The sequence below is a fragment of the Acanthochromis polyacanthus genome, chromosome 1 (assembly GCF_021347895.1).
Source record: "Acanthochromis polyacanthus isolate Apoly-LR-REF ecotype Palm Island chromosome 1, KAUST_Apoly_ChrSc, whole genome shotgun sequence".
In the NCBI taxonomy this organism is placed as follows: domain Eukaryota; kingdom Metazoa; phylum Chordata; class Actinopteri; family Pomacentridae; genus Acanthochromis; species Acanthochromis polyacanthus.
In genome coordinates this window covers 26,462,549-26,483,909 of record NC_067113.1, presented here as the reverse complement: position 1 = coordinate 26,483,909, position 21,361 = coordinate 26,462,549, and the positions used below count along the sequence as shown (strand labels likewise).

Genomic DNA, 21,361 nt, shown 5'->3' with positions numbered 1-21,361 from the left:
AGAAGAGGGCGGAGGGTTGAGGGGGGAGAAAGAGGGAGAAAGGGAGAGAGTGAGAGTGAGGCCGGCCAGGTTGTCACAAACCATTAGACAGACGGACCTAGTGTGCTCTGCCCCATGTCAATGAGAAGAGAGGCCCCGGCCAAAGACAAGCCGTGTTTGTGTGTTTTTGTGCGTCTTAATGCCTCCTTGTGTGTGCTTATTTATGCATGTGGCTTTTTTCACACATAGAGAAATAATGTGGGATTGTGTCGACTGGCACAAGACCCTGAAATTAGCTGAGAGGAAGGTGAAAGCAGAGTGTGTGTGTGTGTGAGAGAGAGAGAGAGAGAGAGAGAGAGAGAGAGAGAGAGAGAGAGAGAGAGAAAGGAGTAAATCTCTAGACACTGATGAGAAGAGGAGGCAGGATGCCCTTATTGTTTAAGACAAAGAAGCTCTCCATCCCACAGAATTAAATATACAGCAAGTGAGCGTGCATGCACAGACACACACTTCCATTCGCCTCTGAGTGTGTGTGTGTGTGTGTGTCATTGCAAAACCATTAATATTGCAGTTTGCAGCCAAAACACCACTAAAACATTCATTCAGACTGATGTGGTCAGACATGAAACACAGATCTGTGCACTTCCTTCCACATTTCAAGGTTCAGTTGCATGCTGGTGTTGTTTCAGGTTATTTTGAGAGACTAGAAGAACACTGTTTCATACGCACACACACATTTCCAGGCCCAGAACTCCTACTTAAACTCACTTGGGGTTGGAGCTGTTCCAGTAAACAGCGTGTCTGTCAAATATGATCTTCTCCTCTGCCCACACGGACACCCAGGACAGGATGGTCAGCACCACCACCTCCATCACACACCTCTGCCCGAGCTGGCACAACATCATAGACATCCAGGGGAGGGGAGGAGAGTATTTCTTTCAAACTGTGATCAGGCTTTCAGTGCGCCGCTGCCGCTACTGCTGCAGAAATCCTCTCTAGATCATCAATGTCCGTCTGCGCGTCTTTGGGCAAATCGTCTTGGCGGTTCATGGATCGTTAACTGCGCTTGATGCTCGGAGTTCCTACCAGCCCAGAGGTGTTTCAAGTCATGCTGAATGCTTGCAATTCACTCTTAAACTTCGTCAGTCGATAAAAAAAAATTATCACATGTTATTTACAAACTCGTCGCCGGGATGCTGCCAGTGCGTCTCCTCTGCAAGGTCCGAAACTTTTCTCCCATTACGCGCCGCCACCTGGATTAGATCCCGTCTGTCTCTCCAGAGGAAATTAAGAATGAATCACACTCCGAATTCACCCGAGGTTTGTAATTCTGTCTGCGATGTCGCGGCTCATCTGCACACACGAGACAACGTCAAAACCGGCCGTCATATTTGTTTCCCCCACATTTGTCCTGGCTTTGTTCCGCTTCCTTCCACAGCGCAAATCTCCTCAAAGAAGAAAAAAAACACTGCGTCCACTTGACCTTTTTGTTTTCTCTGATTGCAGTTCAATGCAAATACATCCCAGACAGCATAGCACGCTCCTATTCTTCTTTTTTTGCGTTATTTTCTGCTCAAACTTAACGCGCAATAACAACTGCGAGACTGGAGCATCCTCCTCCTGCTCCTCACAGCAGCCGCGAAGCTCTTCACAGCATCTCAACTTGGTGATCCCTCCGCTGCCACTGGGCTCCGATCCAATGTGACTCCTGGTTTGTGCGCCTTTCACTTCTTTTTTCCTGTGCGTCAACGCGCGTTCGGCCGCAGCCAAAAGGAACCGCCGTCGATGCTGATGCTCGTAGCTTTAATCCCCAACATTGCTCCCAAACGCGCAACCTGCACCTATGGCGGCAACATCACTCACCGGCAGACCCTGATTCGGTGGAAGTAAACCCCCTCCCTCTTCCTTCTTCTCCTCCCCAACCCACCTCTCTCTCTCTCTCTCTCTCTCTCCCCCCTCTGCGCGGGCGGGGTCTGGAAGCCGTGCCGTGCCGCGCTCCGCTCTCTGGGGACTCGAGGCTGGCTGACTCACTGCTACACAAGCGTGGATGTATAGAAAAGTCACCGAAACACTTTAATCTTACTTTTTTAGTGCAAGATGCCCCCCCCCCCCCCCCAAAAAAAACGGATGTTCTGTAACTGGCGCGCCAGACAGAACTCAGTCTTTGCGCTTTTGTTCCATCCGCCATCTGTTTGACTGAAGGCTGTTTATTCTCATCGCATCTGGGCATGTAAAGCGCCCGTGAAGTTCACTATCTGTTTGAAAGCTGCGGCCCTGATGGATGGGGGCTCAGGGAGGGGAGAAAGAGGGCGTCTGATGGATCGCTGGAACAGTGGAGTCATTTTCCATCAGTGTCCATTAGGCCCAAATGGCAAGCGGAGGCAGCACCGAGCCTAAAACCCTGTGAGCCATAAACCTCCAGATAGCCGTGTGTGTCTGACGGAGCGCTGCCACCCCTGCTGCCTCTGGCCTCCTCTGCACAAGACATATCCATCTTAGGTGTTTTTAGTCTGGGAGGGGCCCGTATTGTACACATGCTCCCCTGCTTTTGTGTCAATACCTTGTGCAGAATGAGCTCCAGTGAGGATCAATCCGCTCTCCACAAGATGAGAATTGATTCGGGGGGGGGGATTATTTGCATATATAATGAGAGGACAGAAACAGGATTTACACAAGCAAGTAAAAGGCTCTCCTGCCACTGTTGCCCTTCAATAGGCCGTGTTACGATCTTAAACCCAACCGTTTCTCTACTTCCATCTGTCACATCTTACTGTGCCACATCCTTTATGCAAAGTGGCCTACTTTTTTTTGTCGTTGTTGCTCTGCCCTTCTCTGCCTGCAAAATAATGCCTGTAATTCTTTGGCTGTTGCGAATTCAGACAGGGAGAGAACCCATACACCCCCCCATAACCCAAATACAGCTGCATGTTGTCCGCCCTTCCGTGGATGAATTATTCAACATCTGTCTGAGGCGTGCATATGTAAACAGGTGGATAGTCTCCTGATGGCTTTTTTTTTAAGGCGAAGCCACTACGGAGCGAAGACATCCTTCACCCTCAGAACCCCCCCCCCCCTTCACCTCCACATCTGCTGTGTCACTCTGAAAGTGATTCTAAAGCTCATGTAAGCCCGCGCAGACTAAACAGCATCGGTTGGATATGAAGGCCTCTTAAGTGATCCTAAATCTAAAAGAATGTGGGTCAGAGAGAGTCAGCGTATGGGATGCATGGCTCCTTAAAAGGGTGTTAAATCCCAGAATTTATAGCCGGCTGAGTGTGTGTGATTGCGCTGCACTTTAACTCTCATATGAGAAGCATAAATTACAGACACATGAATGATCTCCCAGAGTTTAAACTAAAACCAGATGAATGCATGTTGTTGCAAGGTGTTGACTCCCAATTCACATTCGGCCAACTTTGGAGCCCCACACATGAGGCTTTCAGCTTTTTCTCAGGGACTGAACTCGTCACAAATTATACACAGAACAGCGTCTTGAACCATTTGTCTCCCATTGATTAACCACCAGGTTTGCATTTGTGTGGCCTTGCTAGTATTTGCTTGATTAGAGACCGCAGGACTAATGCAAATAAATGCTGCCAGATGTGGTTGGATTACCCCAGACCCCACATGGTTCCATTTAGGCCTTATGCATGCTGGTGCTGGACGAGGCCAAGAACATCCCAAGGGTCTGAACTCGGCAAACAAACGGAGAGGAGATGGAGTAGGGTTACACAGATGACACGCTGAACAAGTTAAAAAGCACAAACTCTGTAACATTCTTCCATGTTTTGGACAGTGTAAAACAGCCTCCGGTACATATGCAGCTTCTTCGGTGTCAAGTGACTTGTTCATCAGAGCAATTCTGGAAAATATTTGCCTTTTGCTGCAGCACTTGCCAATTTCTTAAATACGCCCTGACAGATTAAAACTACATTAAAGCGCCATATTTTGTGAGCCAGTAAGTTGAATTTGAGAACCTAAAAAACATCACAAATCTATGTTTGGATCGTCTTACTTTGAGTTAGCCCTCCGCCCAATTATGCAATCTCTTTGCATTTCAATATATTCCGAAGAGGATTCAGCGTAGACTGCTCTTCTGCCCTAAATTACTCTCGGTGCAGAGTGAAAATAGTAAGATGCTGCAAAGAAGTAAACAACGGTCTGAGGTATCAAAAGAGGCATCAAAGCATCAAGCTCCTGCCATGGAGTTCCCTGACTGGCAGGGATTCACTGAACGCCAGCAAAGACGTTTAAAAAAAAGAAAGAAAGGTGCCTGAACATGAAATGCCAAGAGACTGGTTGCAATACTTGGCAAACATGTTTTAAAAAAGAAAAGGTTGCAGCCGCTTCTTTTAGCATCCTAAAAACATGCTTCTTAAGATTTCCTTTAACAGCATCTTGGGATTGATATCTCTATTTTACTTTGACCTTCAAGATTCGCTTTCCTACGCAAAGTAATTACACAAGACAAACCAGAGCTGTGGAATTCAAGCACAGGTGCTGGATTTAAGATCACGATTCCACAAACTACTGGCTTTATACGACCAAATCCAGCTCCTTTCAGTGACAAATACAGACACCACTGGGTCCCGTTCTCCTTTTTCCTCTCGTTTGTCCCCCTCTCAAAAGGGAAAGAAGATCTGAGGTTAATCCTCTGCACCGCTCTGTAAGGAAGTCGAAGAAGAAAAAACTGGTATAATGCCAGAAAGCCCGGGGAAGCACTTGAGATTAAGCCACTAACTATTGACATTGTGTGAGTGGCAGGTAAAGTCACCTCTGCTCAGCAACCTCTGATCACCACCAGAGAGCAAGACCTCCCCCTAGTGGCCAAAGAGCTGCAGAACCAGAGTTTTTGGCAGGGTTTTTGTTTCACCTCCAACTCCAGCATCCCAGAGGAAATCTCTCGTAAACATGGATGCCAGATATGCCTGATAGCTGTTCTTGTGCTTTATCTTAATGTTAATCTAGAGGCACAGTGGTTGGTTTCCACAGCAACACAGCTGCTCTCCTGAGAGTCTACATGGTCCTGCTAAACTGAAAAGGTCAAAGCGGAGCACAGGAGGATTATTCAGGATCATAGAGAATAGCAAGTATCCAGCGTTGCATATCAAATTAACTCCACCCGGCCGTAATCATGACAGCCGCCTCATCGAGGGATTGCAACGGGATCGAGCTGAGCAGTCAGTCAGGTTTCAGATGGGATGAGTACGAAGTTGGAAACACAGTAAAAGATTAAAAACAAAAACCCACCAGTAGTAAACAGCATGGGAAATGTAGAAAATGTTACAAGATGTTAACCAGTACAGAGCAGCAGTACCACAGGAAAGAGAGGAAGAGACAGAAACCAAATGAGGCCAGATGAAAGAAGGAACAAACTAAAGATTTATTGAAGGCAGCAGAAGATGCAAGAGACAAGATCAGAATGGCAAAAGGAGGGCGGGGGGGAGTGGGGCACATACAGAGACACTTCTGTGTTCAGATAGGTTTAATGTCTTTGTGTTACAAAAGTTTTTTTTTCCTGTTTTACAGCTCAGGAGAGCTTAATAGGTCTGTATTGTTTTATCAAAATATACATGTTTTGAACGTAAAGTGGATATAATCCAAATGATTTTGTGGTACAAAAACATGAATATATACAACCATCAACCCCGCTTCATACAATAACCCCACCCCGCCCCCATATAAAAAGGAGAGAAAAATAAAAGCTTTGAACAAAATCGAAAGGCATATAATCTTCTACACTGTCAACATCACAGCTAGGACTGTGGTTCAATTAAGTATCCATTCTAAAGCAACCTCTACCAAAGTAGGCTCTTTGTAAAGTCAATCAAACAAAAAGGGGTACAATATACAGTATATGTTGTCACCCAAAAGACATTTTAACTTAATGTGACTGTTATCCAAGGCATCTGAGGAACAGAGAAAGGAACTGAAGCCTTGTGGTCTTGTAGAATAGCAGGAACGTGGAAAAAAAAAACCTTTAAGAAATCACAACACTACAAAACAGCAGGGATAGAACATACTTTGGTCCTTAACAGCAATAACCGTCCGGAGCTACATGAAGCTTCGTTAAATCATGCATAAGAATCTTTTTACAAAAATAGAAGACAGAGCGCATCTGTATCTGGTCCAAGACTACAGTGGTCGAGGCTGTGGAAACTGGTGCTTGAGGCACGCAGGAATGTGACGACGAATAAGACTTCAGCGTGATGGTGCCAACTTGGACCTATCATTGAGGAAAAGTGCACTAACATAACCTGACTGTGGCAGAAGTGCACACAGACAGGGAACGGGTGAGGCCTATCACACCATGTAAATCTGGTATCCTGAATTTTAAGACAAAAAAGAAAATACTGGGTTATTAAACACAGTCCAAGACTGTCATTGTCATCAATTGACAAATGCCTCTAAGCTGCCCTCTCACAGGTAGGATAACCTGAAAATAATGGGATAAAGGCATCTTTGCAGACAGGTAAGATAAAACACCTGAATGAGAGGTAAACAAAGTCAACTGACCGGGCCTGTTTCAGCCTCAGAATAAAAACGCAAGGAGTCAAGGCACTGCGATAGTGATCAAACCCAGCCACTACAAATACGTATCAGTTAAGCTTACACGTGTAAATGCTAACATTAAAAAGAAAAGATAAATGAATATATAGGTGTCCACATATAAACGTAATATGGTTAAATGAGGCCCCAACTCCCATTATCCTGAGAGGACCGACTGGAAGTAAAAGGGGACTGTAAGACAGGAAGGCTGAACACAGCTCTACACCTGCCACGATACACCTAACTGAGCTACATCACCTAGCAAGGATATTAAGCATCTAACTGACTTACATTCATAGTTTCTAGATACATATAATGGGGCTATATGCATACAAAGATACACATTTGAGTTTTTTTAAAAGAAGAAACAGAAGATTAAATGAGCCACTTTTCCCCATTTTAACATGCTGGTACATACCAGAAGGCATGGACAAAAAAAAGGCATTCTGACAGTCATGTCATTATCAAATGAAGCTGGGGCAAAGCAAGGCACGAGACTGCAGATAAAGACAGCGAGAAGAAAAATCTGTCCATATTGAATGACTTCTGATAGTGGTATGGATCCCCAGGGGAAAAAAGGTGGGTAGTTGTGAGATAAAATTCAAAAATGGATGCTGAGAGATAAGTTGAATAGCCTGTGAGCCAACACTAAATCTTTGTCTCAAACCGTTACTGACTGGCCAAACAGATTCAAAGTGGCATTTCAAAAAGGCACACACAAATGGATATTTCCACACGACTACCATAGTAAAGGAATGCTGAAGTGTGTCTGGTGCGGATACAATTCATCCACATAAGCATACATCTGTGGCGGAGGGTGTCTTTTTTTTTCTTTTTAAATTGATTTGGTCTAAAGGGACAGTTCATCAGCTGCCTCTACTTTACCTCCAATAGATATATAACCACATGTTTCAATGCAGAATGTTGCCCATTTAGCAGAACCCCACATAGGACTTCATGAAAACAAGAATTAGGTTTGGTTAACAGCAGCCTGCTTTGAACTGGATCTGATAAGAAACATGCTTTGATTCCACTTGCTGATTCCTGAGCAAGTTTGTGTTTATCAACTGTTACACTTGCGCCGATGCATGTGAACAGTGTTTACATTCTTACTTGGAGATGCAGCCAAACATCGCAAACAACAGTTGTGAGTTCAACAAAAACTACTGCCTGCACTGAGCCAAGTCTGTCCAACTTACTGTGGCATCGCACACGAATGCAGGGTTATGTACTCGTATCACAATGCTGGAGAATCAGCTTAGTGGCAGCATGTCTAGCTCAACTATAAACAAATGTACAACAGTCAATCTGTGAATGGTAAAGGAAAACAGTTCTTCCATATTTTAATTTAAAATATCTAGGTTACGACAACATATACCAAAAGGAAATCGAGCTGTTTACGTCTTCCAACATATTTTGGTGCCTTCTGGCTTTGAAGAAGTGATCAGAACCAGAGCCAATAAACAGCACAAATGATTTCTAATACTCAAATCTATTAATGATGGGGAATTGTAAAATGGACTAAAGGAGCAACATTCTTCAAAGAAACAGCCATAAGTATGTAATGGTGACCATTTCCACTGAAGGCAACCTTGAGAATAGCTGCATTCAGATGGCAAAAGACTTGAACGGTCGAAAGAAAGGCACTCAGATGGTGGACTTGGAGAAGGACACTCGAAGGTGGTGATTCTCTCCAAGGTCGTGGTTGTGGAACTCGATGAGGGACTCAATTGCCTCCTCGACTGAGCCCATCTGGATCAGGGCCATCTTGCGGTCCTTTCTGTTAAACAAACAAAAAAGTGTTCTTAAAAGTTCAACATATTGGCCCCTTTTGAGTAGATTTCTTGCTATTTGCTTTGTTGATCTGAAAAAAGTTAATTCTCTTCATCCCCTTCAAGACATCTTATTCAGACTCTAATAATGAATGACACTTTGCAGCAGCTTTTGCTTAAATTGGCTTTGCCTTCAATGAAGGTTGTACTGTGTAGACAGACAACCATTCAATACCAAAGAGATTAACAATTCAAGAAAATTGAATGCAACTGGACTGGGACTTACTGAAAGAACTTAAAGGCCTTGACTGTGGCTCCTGAGCTGGCAAATAGCCTCCTGAGATCATCCTCCACCACAGAAGGCCTGAAATCAAAAGAGAGGGGGTGAGTGGAACATAAAACAAAAATCAAAATAAAGCATTTATGTGGGTTTACATCCCCTAATTTGCATATTTCTTTTTATTTACTGACGTGGTAAAACAAGGCACAGGAGACTTGATTAAATCTACAAACACACCTCTAGAGCTGCATGCTTAGAAAATAATGTCACAACTACTTAATCCCAAACACTAAATATAGAAAGAAATGAGTCAGAACTACAAAGGAAAAAGCTTAGTACACAAAAGCTGCTGGGGAGAGAGTCAGAATGAAAATGAGGCTCTTGCAGCAGTCCTTACGGTATATTGGAGAGGTGGAGCGTTGCAGAGGGCGGGAAGATGTTGGAGTAATTTTTGGAGCCAGGCTTCTTGAAACGATGCAGTGGCGAGTTGCTGTAGTCCTTTGTGAGGCCCTGGTCCTCGTGGCCTTCTCTGGGCAGCTGAACTGTTGTGTGTTTCGACAATGTCACACGCATAGCCCTGCCATGAAGACGCTGGCCATTCAGGTGGCTCATAGCTGCAAAACATAACGTTTGTTGTTTAAAAACTCCTCACACAAGCATCGTTTCCAAATTGAACACTAAACAAGACTTATGACTGATTACACACATTTGTTTTTTGTTTGCTGCAAGGAACAGTGCAATGAATTTTCATACTTTAACGGTATATTCGAATTGCAGCATTTTTATCAACAATTTTAAGCACTACCCTCCATAACAAACATGCCTTTATGTCCTAAATTTCCTAACATATTTTCTAGAAACTTGCAATTATGGATAACACAACAGAAACAGGCAATCATTTGGCTATCAAAGGAAGACCTGAAGAACCCCACAAAGTAAAGGCTCAAAATAATGTATGGTAAAATAATGTGAGGGGGAAAAACAAGATCAAAGGAAGTGACAGATCAAAGAAAGAAAATAGTGTTTTGTAAGGCTGAAGTGTAGCTACCTAGCTGAGCCTGTGTGCCATCAGACATCTGGATTAGAGCGTTCTCCTTTTTATTGAACAGGATCTTCACTCTCATCACATCGCCATACACACCTAGGGAGGAAGGGGAAAGTGTCACGATACGAGTGCAGCAAAGACAGCATACAACACAGTCTGAATAGGAGCCACACAGGCAATCACAGCAACAAAAGCAATATAGACAATCAAATCAGGGATATTATTACTCATCGTGTCACTAAATGAACAGTCTGATTAAACTCATTGTTAGGCTATTCTACAAATCTTCTGTTCAATTCTGCATGAAACTTCAAATGACTGTTAAAATGCATTTAGAAGATAGAGGGGTAGTGATTTGAAGACAAAAATCAAAGAGCAGTACAATGAGTAGTTGTGATCAATTTGATCTCTACAGTGAAGAAAGAGTTGATTACTTGACCAACTTGAGGGCCTAAATAGAGAGACATGCAGAAATAAACTAAACATGCACATACCTACATTAGAGTAACTGAGACTGCAAAAAGAGTACGGCGACATAATCCGAGGGATATGTCAACTCAGTCGCTAAAAAAGCAGCAGCATTTCATCTTTCTATGTACTGTTGTTGAGTAACTCAAGGCAACCACCAAAATATCAACCTAACAAGGAACAAAATGTGACCAATTTTCATGGTGTAGAAATCGAACGGTGCAGAACCAATCAAGTGTGGACTTTTATCTTCTTGCTGAAGGTAATGCTTTTGAATTTACATGGGCCTCCTGCCTCATTCCCGAACAAAATGACACCCAAATTTCTATTTAGTGGGGCAATTTCTCTACTGAAGGGCTGTGCTCTTTGAAGATGAAAAACTGAAAACGTTTGCCCATGGACTGTAAATCAGGTCCGTTCAAAACGAAATGAAATGCTGCCGCTTTGTGTGGTGTTCTCACCTTCCTTTTCCTCACACAAACCCACAACAACCAAAACGGGTCATACAAACTCCCAAAACAGACACCCCCACCCTTCATAGCCCTGTAGCCTGATGATGAGCCATCAGTGGTTAAAAAAAAACAAAAAAAAACAAAAAAAACAAAGCCAACAACATGAGACAAGACATGCCCACCTCGCCAGGTAACAGTAGTAATAAAAAGAAGATGAAAGGATGATAACGTACCGAAAAGAATAAAGAGGCAGTGTGGCGTAACGCTCTTTAGAGACAGCAGGGGGGAGCAGCGGGGCAGGGGGCCAAAGGGGGAGAGGGGACAGGGGACAGGGGAAAAGAGACGGAGCGGAGTGGAGGACAGTGGAGTGGAGTCGGGACATGTCCGCAGGCCACAGGCAGCGAGGTCCACAGGAAGGCCACAGTACCATGGAGGAAGGAGAGGCATGAGGGACGAAGAAAATGAAGAGAGGACAAGAGGAGGAGAAGATTTGAACAGTGTGAGAGGATGAAGAGAAAGATGAAGATGAGGAGAGAAAAAGAAGACAGTGGAAGGGAAGATCGTGGCAAAAATCAGGGGTACCAAAGAGTTGCCAATGTTGTGTTTTTGTGTTGTCAATTTGTGGGTGATTACCAAATTGGGGACAATGGAAAGGGGAGAAAGAGGGTTGGGTGGATGGAACGAGGAGTGTTTGTAATAGTGGTAGTAGTAACAGAGGAGTGGCAGAGGGGAGGAGGACAGAGGGAACAATTGGTCATTGGGGCGTGCAGTCAGTTGGCAAGATTTGAAGTGAGGGGTTTTAAAACAAAAAAACAAAGAGGGAGAGGGGGGACAGAGAAAGAAGAGAGAGAAAAAGGAAGTAAAAAAACAAGGTCAGTATACACAAAGAAATGTAGTGCTTCAGACAGTAGAATTGGCTAAATTAAAATGCACTGTCACTATGGGAACACTAGGAGAAAAAGAAGAGAAAAAAAGATTAACAATGAAATACAGAAAAAGGCAGAGACAATATGTACTTTTAAATTACCTGCTATGTTGGTTTAGATTACTTAGAAATGATATGATAAAACAGTCAAATCTGAATATCAATTTTAATAATTCTAAAAACTCAAAAGAAATCTTTAACATGCTTAATGCAATGACTAGATACCTACAGTAAATGTAATGAGTGTGACATACTACTTATACATTCTACATGCTATATAAAAAGAATTCATGGACGTGTTGCTTTAAAAAAAAATACAACAAAAAAGTAATATTGTCTCTCCAACAACTCAAGAGTGATTTCAACTAATGGACAAAAATGAAGATATGAAATGGTAAGTTTTTTAAAAAAAGAAGTTAGTTTTTTAAATAAACTTAAAATTCACAGTGAGCAAAGTGGCAGGTCAGAAATGCAGCAGGTTTGGTCAAACACAGAGAGGTCCTGAAAGAGAAGAGGTTTTGACTCGATGACCCCTTGTATTTAAAAACAGTGGTAAGGGTACTCCAACTTGTTTGATCACATGGGGATGGTGAGAGATGGGGGGCTAAAACAATGGCTTTCTTGAGCAAGTGCATCTAAGTCCACAAACCACAGTGTAAACAAAAGGTAGTATCATATTAAATGTTGCTCAGCACTGAAGTGACAGAGGCAGGATGTAGAACAGTTTAAGTCTAGGGATAGTACTGACCTCAGGGTTCAGATTGCTGACCAACAAGACATTGTGGCCCCCAGTGGCAGTGAGCCCTGACAGGCCAAGCCGGCTAGCAGCCGCTGCTGCAGCCGCCATGCCACTATGGCCCACACCCAGGGACGCCAGGGCACTGGGAATACCAGGCATCGACAGACCTAAGAGGAAGAAAATATACATTACATGCAACTTAATGCATTTTATTGAAAATAGTGTCAAGTTTATTTTTTAGCATTAAGACATATGAGATTTTGCACAAGTAAATGTTTGTTTATGATTTTGTACTGACCTGCTGCCTGCTGGATTGCAAAGGTTGGGGGGAAGGCATGAGCTCCGCCATAGGGGGAGGCTGAGATTATGCCCGGTGCAGCTAGATCAAGAGGAAACAAAAACAAGACAAGGTTTTAAAACCAGTTAAAATAAGACTTAATGAAGTAAACCCTTGATGTTTGAAATTCAACAAAATGAATTACATTGATAGATACGATCAAAGTACAAAATGTGCAAATGTCTCAAAATCTCAGACTTACCAAATGCAGCAGCTGCCATGGTCTGGTGATCAAGAGAGGGCTGTGAATCTGCAGTGGGAAGGTCTGGTCTGGTGTAGTCCCGGCTTTTGTCGTTGTTATACTTGACATTGAGGCTGGTAAGCTTGGAGAAGCTGATTCTCAGGGTACAGCAAGCATTGTAGATGTTTTGGCCATCCAGAGACTGAGGACAACAACAGACCGTTAAGTGTTGGATAACATATGTTGTGCATTTCACACTGGTGAGTTTAACTACAGTTTTGTGTTTAATCAGTTGGTCCCACAGTCTACAAACGGTGCTGTAATCACAACCTTACAAACAAAAAGACAAAGCACCCTGTCATTTGTTAACCAATAGTAACAACCTCAGATGGAAACACAATGACAAAAAGCATTAACTAAACCAGTCTTACCAGTTTGGCATGCTGAGCTGTCATGCCATCAGCGTACTGGATCAGAGCCTGGAACTGGTTGTTCTTAGTGAAAGTGATGATCTTCAGCACAGTACCAAACTTAGAGAAAATCTACAGGAGAGAAATGTGACGTTAGGATAACACACTTAAAAAAATTCCATTACAAATGTCCTGCAAGCTAAACAAAGGAAATGACTTTGAACATATTTTAAACAAGATTCCCACTATAAACAATGCACTATTTGTTCATGTAGGACTTCCAGATTTACAAAGCATCTTGGGATTGTTGGGCCTGAGTCCCAGACAACCACTTCGCGGCAATATACTGTAGCACCAGAGGAAGAAGGCGAGGCAAATATAACAAGAATTACATATTCAAGTCTATTTATAGTAACTGAGTGGATATGTGTCAAGGTGTGTGCAGGTTTGCATAGTTCAAAATCTGTCTGAGCACTGTACAGCTGTGTTGCTAATTTTACACACTCAGTAATATTAATTGCATATATATACTTCTAATCAAAGAAAAAACTAAATGTAAAAAACGACATTTAATTTATTCTTCAGATGCAATGCAAGGCATGAAAAGAAAAGCTCTGGTGAATAAATATAAAACTAATTAGCCAGAAAACTTTACCATCCAAATTTAAAGACTTCTTTGAAGGATTGTTTAAAGGCTAAAATAAACTGGCAAGCAAATAATTACCAAGAATGTGTCACAGATATACAAGAGTGGAAAACTTCCCACTAATTAAATAGGTAATTTCGGTGGCTTGTTTTTAAGTGTATATCTACAAACTTCAGTGGTTTTGAGAAAAATGATGCAAAAGTTTGAACTTCTCCAACTAAATATTTAATCTCTGCCCAATAACAAAATTCCAAAAGCTGCCTGTACCTGGTGCAGTACATCCAGGGTGACAGGGTAGAAGAGGTTTTCCACTATGACTCTGAGTACAGGACTTTGGGTTGCTGCTCCTCCCATGCTACCAGCATCTGCAGGAATGGCCACGCTTGCCATCCCACCTCCATGCAGTGCATTGACTGCCTGCAAAGCTGCCTGGGCACGCTAAGGAGAAACAGAGACAGGTGAAAACCAAGCAATAATAAATGAATGAATGCAAATGACCACCTTGTGCAACACAACAGTGCATGTTTACTGATGTAAGGCACCTTAAATGTACATATTTTCAGCATGCACTTAAATACTTAGTGTGTTGCAATGATATCTCAAATCCTAACAGCTGACGTGAAATGCATGTTTTAACTCTTACCACTTGGTTCGGGGAATTGTCCGTCTTGAGCTCCTTATGAGTTGAGTATTGCATGTAAATGGGGTGGTTTCTGATGACAGGGGTGACAGAGGAGTAGTAGCTCACCATCGTCTGTGCACACTCCTCGCTGTTAAGTTCTAAGAATGCCTGCAAGGGAGGTTCAGAGATGTATATTCAATTTGTTTCTCTCACACTCATTCCAAGGCAAAATTTACTAAATCTATTCAGTAATTATGCATGTGTATTGTAAACTTATAATTAGTAGCACTGCCAGTGGGTACCTACAATCACGACCCATTAGTGTTTGCCTATTTTTTGGACAAATTTCATCCGACATCTTTATTGGTTTTGATACAGAACTGCTGCTAATAAAAATAGGAGATAGAGACATAAAAAGAGATTCACTGTCTTCCTCCATGAGTAATTGTCTATCAACCCACAAGGATGCAACAAAGGGTCATTGTTAGCATTTTAGGTCAGGACTGAAGGCTCGAAAGCCGATCCCTTGTCCCAAGCCTAGGATTTCAAGTCGCACAGGTTTGGTGAGCAGATCTGCACCTATATTTCTTTACCTGGTTTTTCCCTTTGAGCATCAGCAGATTAGTGACCTTCCCAAAGGGCAGTCCCAGGCCTATAACTTCAGCCTCATTTATGTCATTGGGCAGCTTGCGTACATGGACCACACGTGACGGAACACCAGGACTGCGGACGTCACCTTTGAATTTTTTGCTGTCGTTGCCATTGGCTGCAAGTGAAAACAGAAGCAGATACAATCAGGGAGGGAACAGAAGGCCCTGCTTCTTCTTGAATAATGGATTGATCGTCATGGCAACACAAACAACACAGACACGTCAAGCACTTCAATAAAAAGGATTCACCCCTCCATGGCAACCCCCCTACCTGAGTTCATGATATAGGGTCCGTTGGATATGCAGGAAGAAAACAGTTCGTCGGATCCCCTCTGCAGACGGAAAGAAAACAATGGTTCACTTCAGTGCATTCGCCAGTGAAGGCACAGCATGGCAGGTGGAGAGCACAGTTCTCATATTACTGAGCCATTGTGTGATAAAGCAGGAAGTAATCTGATAACCAAAAGAGGATCGAGCAAACACGCTTGAGAAAAACTCCACCTTCCTCGCCAGGAAGATTTCCCCGACCTGGCTTGTCAGCAGGGTTATTTGACATCCCATCCTATTTCATACTATTCTTAAGTCTGTTTAGCTAAAAAGTCGCAGTAACGACGGGCCATTCTCACTTGCATTGAAAAATTATCACGTTTTGCTGCTAATCACACTGAAGAGGGAACCGCTACAATTCAGCTCGAGGCACAGAATTCAGCAGTCAGACCTTACCCTAACAGCTGGCAGCCAGTACATCCCATCTTCTCATACAAGTCATTAGGAGGAAGGATAACAAACTGAAGCCCTCTGCATTGCAAAACAAGATGGGGACACTTCCAGCCCACACTAGTTTACTGTCTGCCTTGTCCAGCCTCTCTCTCTCTCTCTTTAGTAGATATAAAGTGCTGTTTCAGGGCTGTTCTCATGGTTGTGTGTGTGTTTGTGGTTGTGCGAGATGAAGTATTGCAGTCACAAGAAGTGGCTCAGCAGCCTAAGCTCTACAACACTCTACAATGAAGGTCCTGTTCAGGCTGAGACTAGGAGCATTGTTACACGGCAGCACACTCATATGGAGCCCCGAGGACTCTCTGAGAGTTGAAGAGCCCCACGGCGCTTTAGCAACAACCAGTCATGCAGGTTTGGTCGCATTCCTCTCCACCTTGCAAATCTAAATATGCAGAGGTGGGGGGTGGTCCCAGTCGGGCGGCAAACCCTGCTCACAAAGGACAGGGATAAAGTTATCTGAGAAAAAGCCTTTGGTGGTGCTTCTAAATGTTATAAGAGGCACAGTGTTCTGTAGTGAGACAGTTGCTATGAAAGCAGAGCACTGACAACAGTAGCATAAACTACTCTGACTTGCAGATGGTTTTGGCTGTGTGTCACTCTCACTCTGTGGCTCACACTAACAGGGTCTGCAATCTCAATTCAATAGCCTACAGCAAAAATAGGTGTTTCTATGTTTTTCCTCTGTGGCTCACAGGCCTCCCACTTTGGCACATTGTCAAATCTTGACATAAATTGAATACAGCTATTGAGCTAAAATTACTAAAGTGTATTTAGTAAATCCAAATGCAAGGACACAAAACAGACAGCAAGTCAGACTATTACAAGCTCAAACAATGATTGGACAAATGCTTATTAAACACTGATTTTAATGGAGGAAGCATGGGAAATGGCTCTAATATTTAAAGCAATAAGTCAGCATGTTATCTAGAATTCTGAACCAATGGTAAAAACAGAGTGGTCTGTTCAAGTTGGTGGGAAGAAAATGTAACAAAAAAGGAATAAAATAAATATATTAATTCTTAATAAATGTACAGAGGGCGGACGCAAGAAATAAAGGAAGTGGCTCCAGTAAGACTCGCCGGAAGTGGGTGGGCAGAGTCACATTATCAGTCAGCAGACCAACTCCAAACAGGAAGAGCAGCAAGATCAGGCCTGTTTCCAGGGTTTCACTGAACTTCCTCCAGGGGACTGTAGGTTACTGTTCCATGGCTGGACGTTGTCATCCTACTTCCTCATTCTAATAATAACCACAGAGCTAAGACTCTACAGCGCAGGAACATCAAGTCACACACAAAATGGAGAATCGTGTTACAATCTATAGCTTTAGGAGGGAGTGTGCTCGACAGCCAAAAGGACAAAAACAGAGCTTATAAATGGTTTGCCGTCCCACCGCAACACAGTGAGCTCCAAACCCATTTTTTCCAAACACAAAACCAAATAAATGTGCTTCGACTTGTTCACATCCTTTGTTTGCTCTAGATGTTGACAGTATAATAGAAACCTTCAGAGAATGATGACACATTGTTGGCTCGCATACTGAAACTGTTGAGCGGCTTCCACTCACAATGGCAGCACCTTCAACTTCATTTTAGCAGAAGCACTAACTAAGGGGCAATTTCCCTGCCCCATACACCAAGTCACACCTGGTTTGCATTGCATCAGAAGAGAAGGAAAAACAATAAAGGCTTGCCAACTCTGCTGGAGCATTTGTAGTAGGGAAAAAGCTAATAGTGATCTTGTAAGAAAACCAAAATTGAGATGGTTTGTCAATACCAGCATCTGCAAACAACTATATTTTGGGTTTTGGCGGGGAGTTGGTGGATGGTAAACCTTCAGGGAAAGTACAAAGTACTAGATCACAGGTACAAACATGTTTGCTCCCTGTGATCAGCCTTCACCAGCGGAGGGGGCTGGGAGCTGTGCCTCACCAGGGGGCTGGAGGGGGGAGATAGGAATGTGACCGCGGAATGCCAGACACTCTGCCCAGACGGAATAATTACAGATTCCAGCAAGGCAGGGCCCCATAACTCAGCATCATCATTACCACAGCCCATCAAATCCAGAAAACAGGAAAAGTTAAAAAGGAGAGAGTAACACAGCAGCAGCCAAACCTTGAGTATCGACCAGCATCCGTTAAATGGTGTATTGTAATTCATGATGAAAAACAACAGGCCTTAAACAAATGAATAGAAGGGGTGGGGTGTGTCCCTGTAACGGGTGTGTGTATCAGAGTGCTTGTTCAAACAGTGTAAAGACCTTTGGCCGCGAGGATGAGGACAGTTGCGGGAGGATGGTTACAGCTCCAGGTTGAGTTCAATTACTCCACCTACACATAGCTGCCCCAAGCCATGTTACCAAGGATTACTACTTAAGCAGGAATTTTTATTGGGTACACACATTAACAACCAGCAGTGTGCTTAAAAACCAGTGTATTCCTTTGTCAACATGTTGACATTAACCAACATGTAAGCACACAACAGCTTCATCCTGAATTTTCCCAAGAGGGTGGGTAAAGAAAGTAGATACCAATAAATTATATGGGACGATTCACATTAAAGATTTCACATTGGACAAAACTCTGCCCATTTGCTTTATTAGCACTATTTGAGCGGTCTTGTACTAAAAACAAGCTTGAACAAAAAAATAACAGGCAGCAGGGCAGGATTCAGCTTTCTTAACATTCTTTCTTAATATCCCTCTAAGGCCACCAGACTATTAGGGAACGCACAAAATAAACAACAGGAAGTTTCATTTCAACAGTCACACAGGCAAACAGACACAGAACAGGAAAGCATGTACGCCCCACCTCAGAAAATCTATGCTAACTAAATTATCAAATCTTCCATGTCCACAGTCTTGACATGAGCTGTAACCTCTGTGTGCTGACCACTCGGCTGTATTTCATAATGTTTAAAAAGCAAGCTGCTCTCCAGCTGCAAACTCATTACACATGAGAAATGGCTTTGGGCAGCAGTTCTGTAATTACAGAGGAAGCGCTTGCAAACTGGCAGACTATGTGTCTGAAGTCTCCATTGTAAGCCCAGTTCTTTTCCATTTCCTCTCTGATTTGTCAAAAGCCTCTTAATTATTATTATTCGACAAAAATTATTCAGCTGCATATCTAGAAAGTCTTGTCACAGTGAATAAAGGATCAGTACAATGAAAACTGGCTATTTTCATGAAAAAAAGACATTGCTAATAACAGCAACATTTCCAAAAATGATACACCTCAATAGGAGCCATTTTTAAACTACAAAGCCCACAGGAATTTGAAACGGACAAAATATTTAACCGAAATTACACTCAACAGCACTCACGAGTCTGCAACTCCAGAATGTACTCTGCAAGGAGCATGTAGAGAGTCTAACATTTACACACACTAAGTTTACCTATTTGCATTCGTTCTGCAGTATAGGTAGTGAAAAATAAATCCATCTGCAAAGAAAAGATGATAACAAAAATGCCTACCTTTGTGCCAACTGATATGTCATGGACACTGCTGCGAAAGAGAAATAATGATTTTAGTGTGGGGATCAGAGAAAACCAAACACAATCGAAAATGGGATCATTTTTAACAACCCTGCATAACAGCAGATCATGTAACAGTGTGGTAACGCAGTTTATGCAAAACTACTCTTTTAGTACTGTTCATCTAAAGGCAAACCAACTTCCTCATCCAAAGATAAACGCACCACGAAGCTTGAGATTCAGAAAAGCACTAGAGAAAAACTCTTTCGTGAAAAAATATTCAAAAATCACTTACTCAATTTCAGGGACGTAGCCGGATCCCAGAGGGTACAAGTCAGCGTCTAGGCGGCTGTAATGGATTGAAACAAAATGCAAGTGAACTTCAGTTACCACATAGTACAAGCAAAAATGAAACAAATGAAATTACGCTGAAGGCGAGTTCACGGCAGCTTTGGTGCTGCCTCCGAAAGTCGCTCAATCTGCAAAAATCAGGTGATCAAAAGAGTAGAATAGGCTTGTTTAAACAATACGCTATTTTATACCCTACCCAGATTAGATAACTCGGTGGAGAAGTCTGATTCAATCAACGTATAATGTTCAGGCCAGACATCTTCAACATGGCCCTGGCACTCCGCAGACAAATGAATGCGGAAATGAGACACGTTGCTTTAGCTAGCGCTCGAGTTCCCGTGAAACCAAGTTACAAAAGGTACAGTTAGCCAACGGTAACTAATGGCTGCGTTGGCGAGCGACACAAACTGTGAGCTCCTTAGATTAAAAAATCTCCCCACATCTTCACTCGCATTAAGTTATGTATTTTTACAGTTAGTGCCGCTTACACAAAGCGATAAATTAACTCAAGCGACTCGCATTACTAATTAATGTTAGCAAGTGGCGCTAGCAGTAGCTAGCCGCTGCTAGTTAGCTTGCGCTCCTGCTAACTGTTGCATGTTTTGATGAAAAAAACTGTTCCAAGTAAACTTTCCCAGGCTGACGGTTAACCGGAGCAGCCTTAGAAATCAGAACGCGTTATTAAGCGACCGAACAAAGCAAATAAGTTACTCCGAGGTCTTTTTGTGCTTAAAATGTAAGTCTTAAGTGTGGTTCTTTTCACTTACCCGTCCATTGCACAAGAAAAAAACTGCAGGTCTGAAGCGAAGGTAGGGCGGCAGACTTGCTTGATTTTCTTACAAAATGGCTGAACACATGGAGGCGAGCGCTGATTAGTCCAGGCACTTCCAAGAGCCAAAAAGGGGCGGGGACAAGCCGTTGCGTGAGTTCCGATTGGACAAGACGACCATCATTTTGTGAAAAAAGAAACGCCGCGGCAAATTTCCAGTACATCATATCAAGAGGTTGTTATTGTTGGCGTTCTGAGTGATGAAAGGATGCAGTCTGAGACTCAAAACGAATAAAATAAAAGAGAAAAAGAGAAGATTGTGGAGTTTCTCATAAAAATCTAATATGAATCATACATAAATCAGGGGAGGATCCAGATTAATTTTAGTGGGGGGCACAGGGGAGTACAAGAGATATGTTATTGGGGGGGGGCACCGAAAAGTTGTAAGAAGAAATTAAATCTACTACCGACCTCTCACTTTGGCAAACTATTTTTCATGTTTTGTTTTGTTTTTTACTCTAACCCAATAGGAAAGCTGTACATGACCTTTTCATTTTGGACTGTCCACATTCACATTATGATGGACTTGTTTCCTTGTTTATGTGAATTACAGCATCATTAGCTGCAGCATCTGATTGTTATGTAAAACTGGTAAGCTCAATGACAGTATCCTGAGGATAATTAAGTGACAAATATTATGCAAGAACAGCACTATATACAACCCTGTCAATTTCCACTTCTTAGAATGTTTACTGACAATTATCACACCTAAAATTTGAAATAATATTCTGTACTTTTCGCAACTAGTTCTCAGCTGTATACCATAAACATCACCGGGTTCTGTATACTAATCAGTCTAAATCAAAATGAATACTACCCAATACACAGTGAACAACAACAATCTGTACCTTTGATCTGTGGTAAAATAATGTTAAATGTTC

At 42.7% G+C, this 21,361-nt stretch overlaps 2 protein-coding genes across 4 annotated transcripts in view; both read right to left on the bottom strand.

The window, feature by feature from the left end:
• efna2a (ephrin-A2a) overlaps positions 1–1,900 on the bottom strand; it is a 90,208-nt gene extending 88,308 nt beyond the window's left edge. The window contains exon 1 of the mRNA XM_022223333.2: positions 748–1,900. Within this exon, the coding sequence (XP_022079025.1) occupies positions 748–890 (143 nt within the window). The 5' untranslated portion in view covers positions 891–1,900. The remainder of the gene's footprint in view (positions 1–747) is intronic.
• Positions 1,901–5,338: 3,438 nt separating this feature from the next.
• On the bottom strand, positions 5,339–20,537 carry LOC110972943 (polypyrimidine tract-binding protein 1-like). Of its 3 annotated transcripts, none has more exons than XM_022223326.2 (16): positions 20,419–20,537; positions 19,596–19,649; positions 19,301–19,328; positions 15,327–15,387; positions 14,999–15,171; positions 14,427–14,573; positions 14,051–14,221; positions 13,159–13,269; positions 12,749–12,929; positions 12,508–12,588; positions 12,219–12,376; positions 10,779–10,812; positions 9,629–9,721; positions 8,978–9,194; positions 8,587–8,664; positions 5,339–8,308 (listed from the first exon to the last, which is right to left on the bottom strand). In XM_022223326.2, exons 1-16 carry the CDS (start codon positions 20,424–20,426, stop codon positions 8,176–8,178), a joined length of 1,728 nt encoding a protein of 575 aa, XP_022079018.1. In that variant the 5' UTR covers positions 20,427–20,537; the 3' UTR covers positions 5,339–8,175. The 3 variants fall into 3 exon arrangements, with proteins under 3 accessions (XP_022079018.1, XP_022079011.1, XP_051806265.1); XM_022223319.2 differs by having other exon boundaries at positions 19,301–19,331; positions 20,419–20,534; XM_051950305.1 differs by lacking the exon at positions 20,419–20,537 and adding an exon at positions 19,848–20,124 and having other exon boundaries at positions 19,301–19,331.
• Between the last annotated feature and the right edge of the window lie 824 nt (positions 20,538–21,361).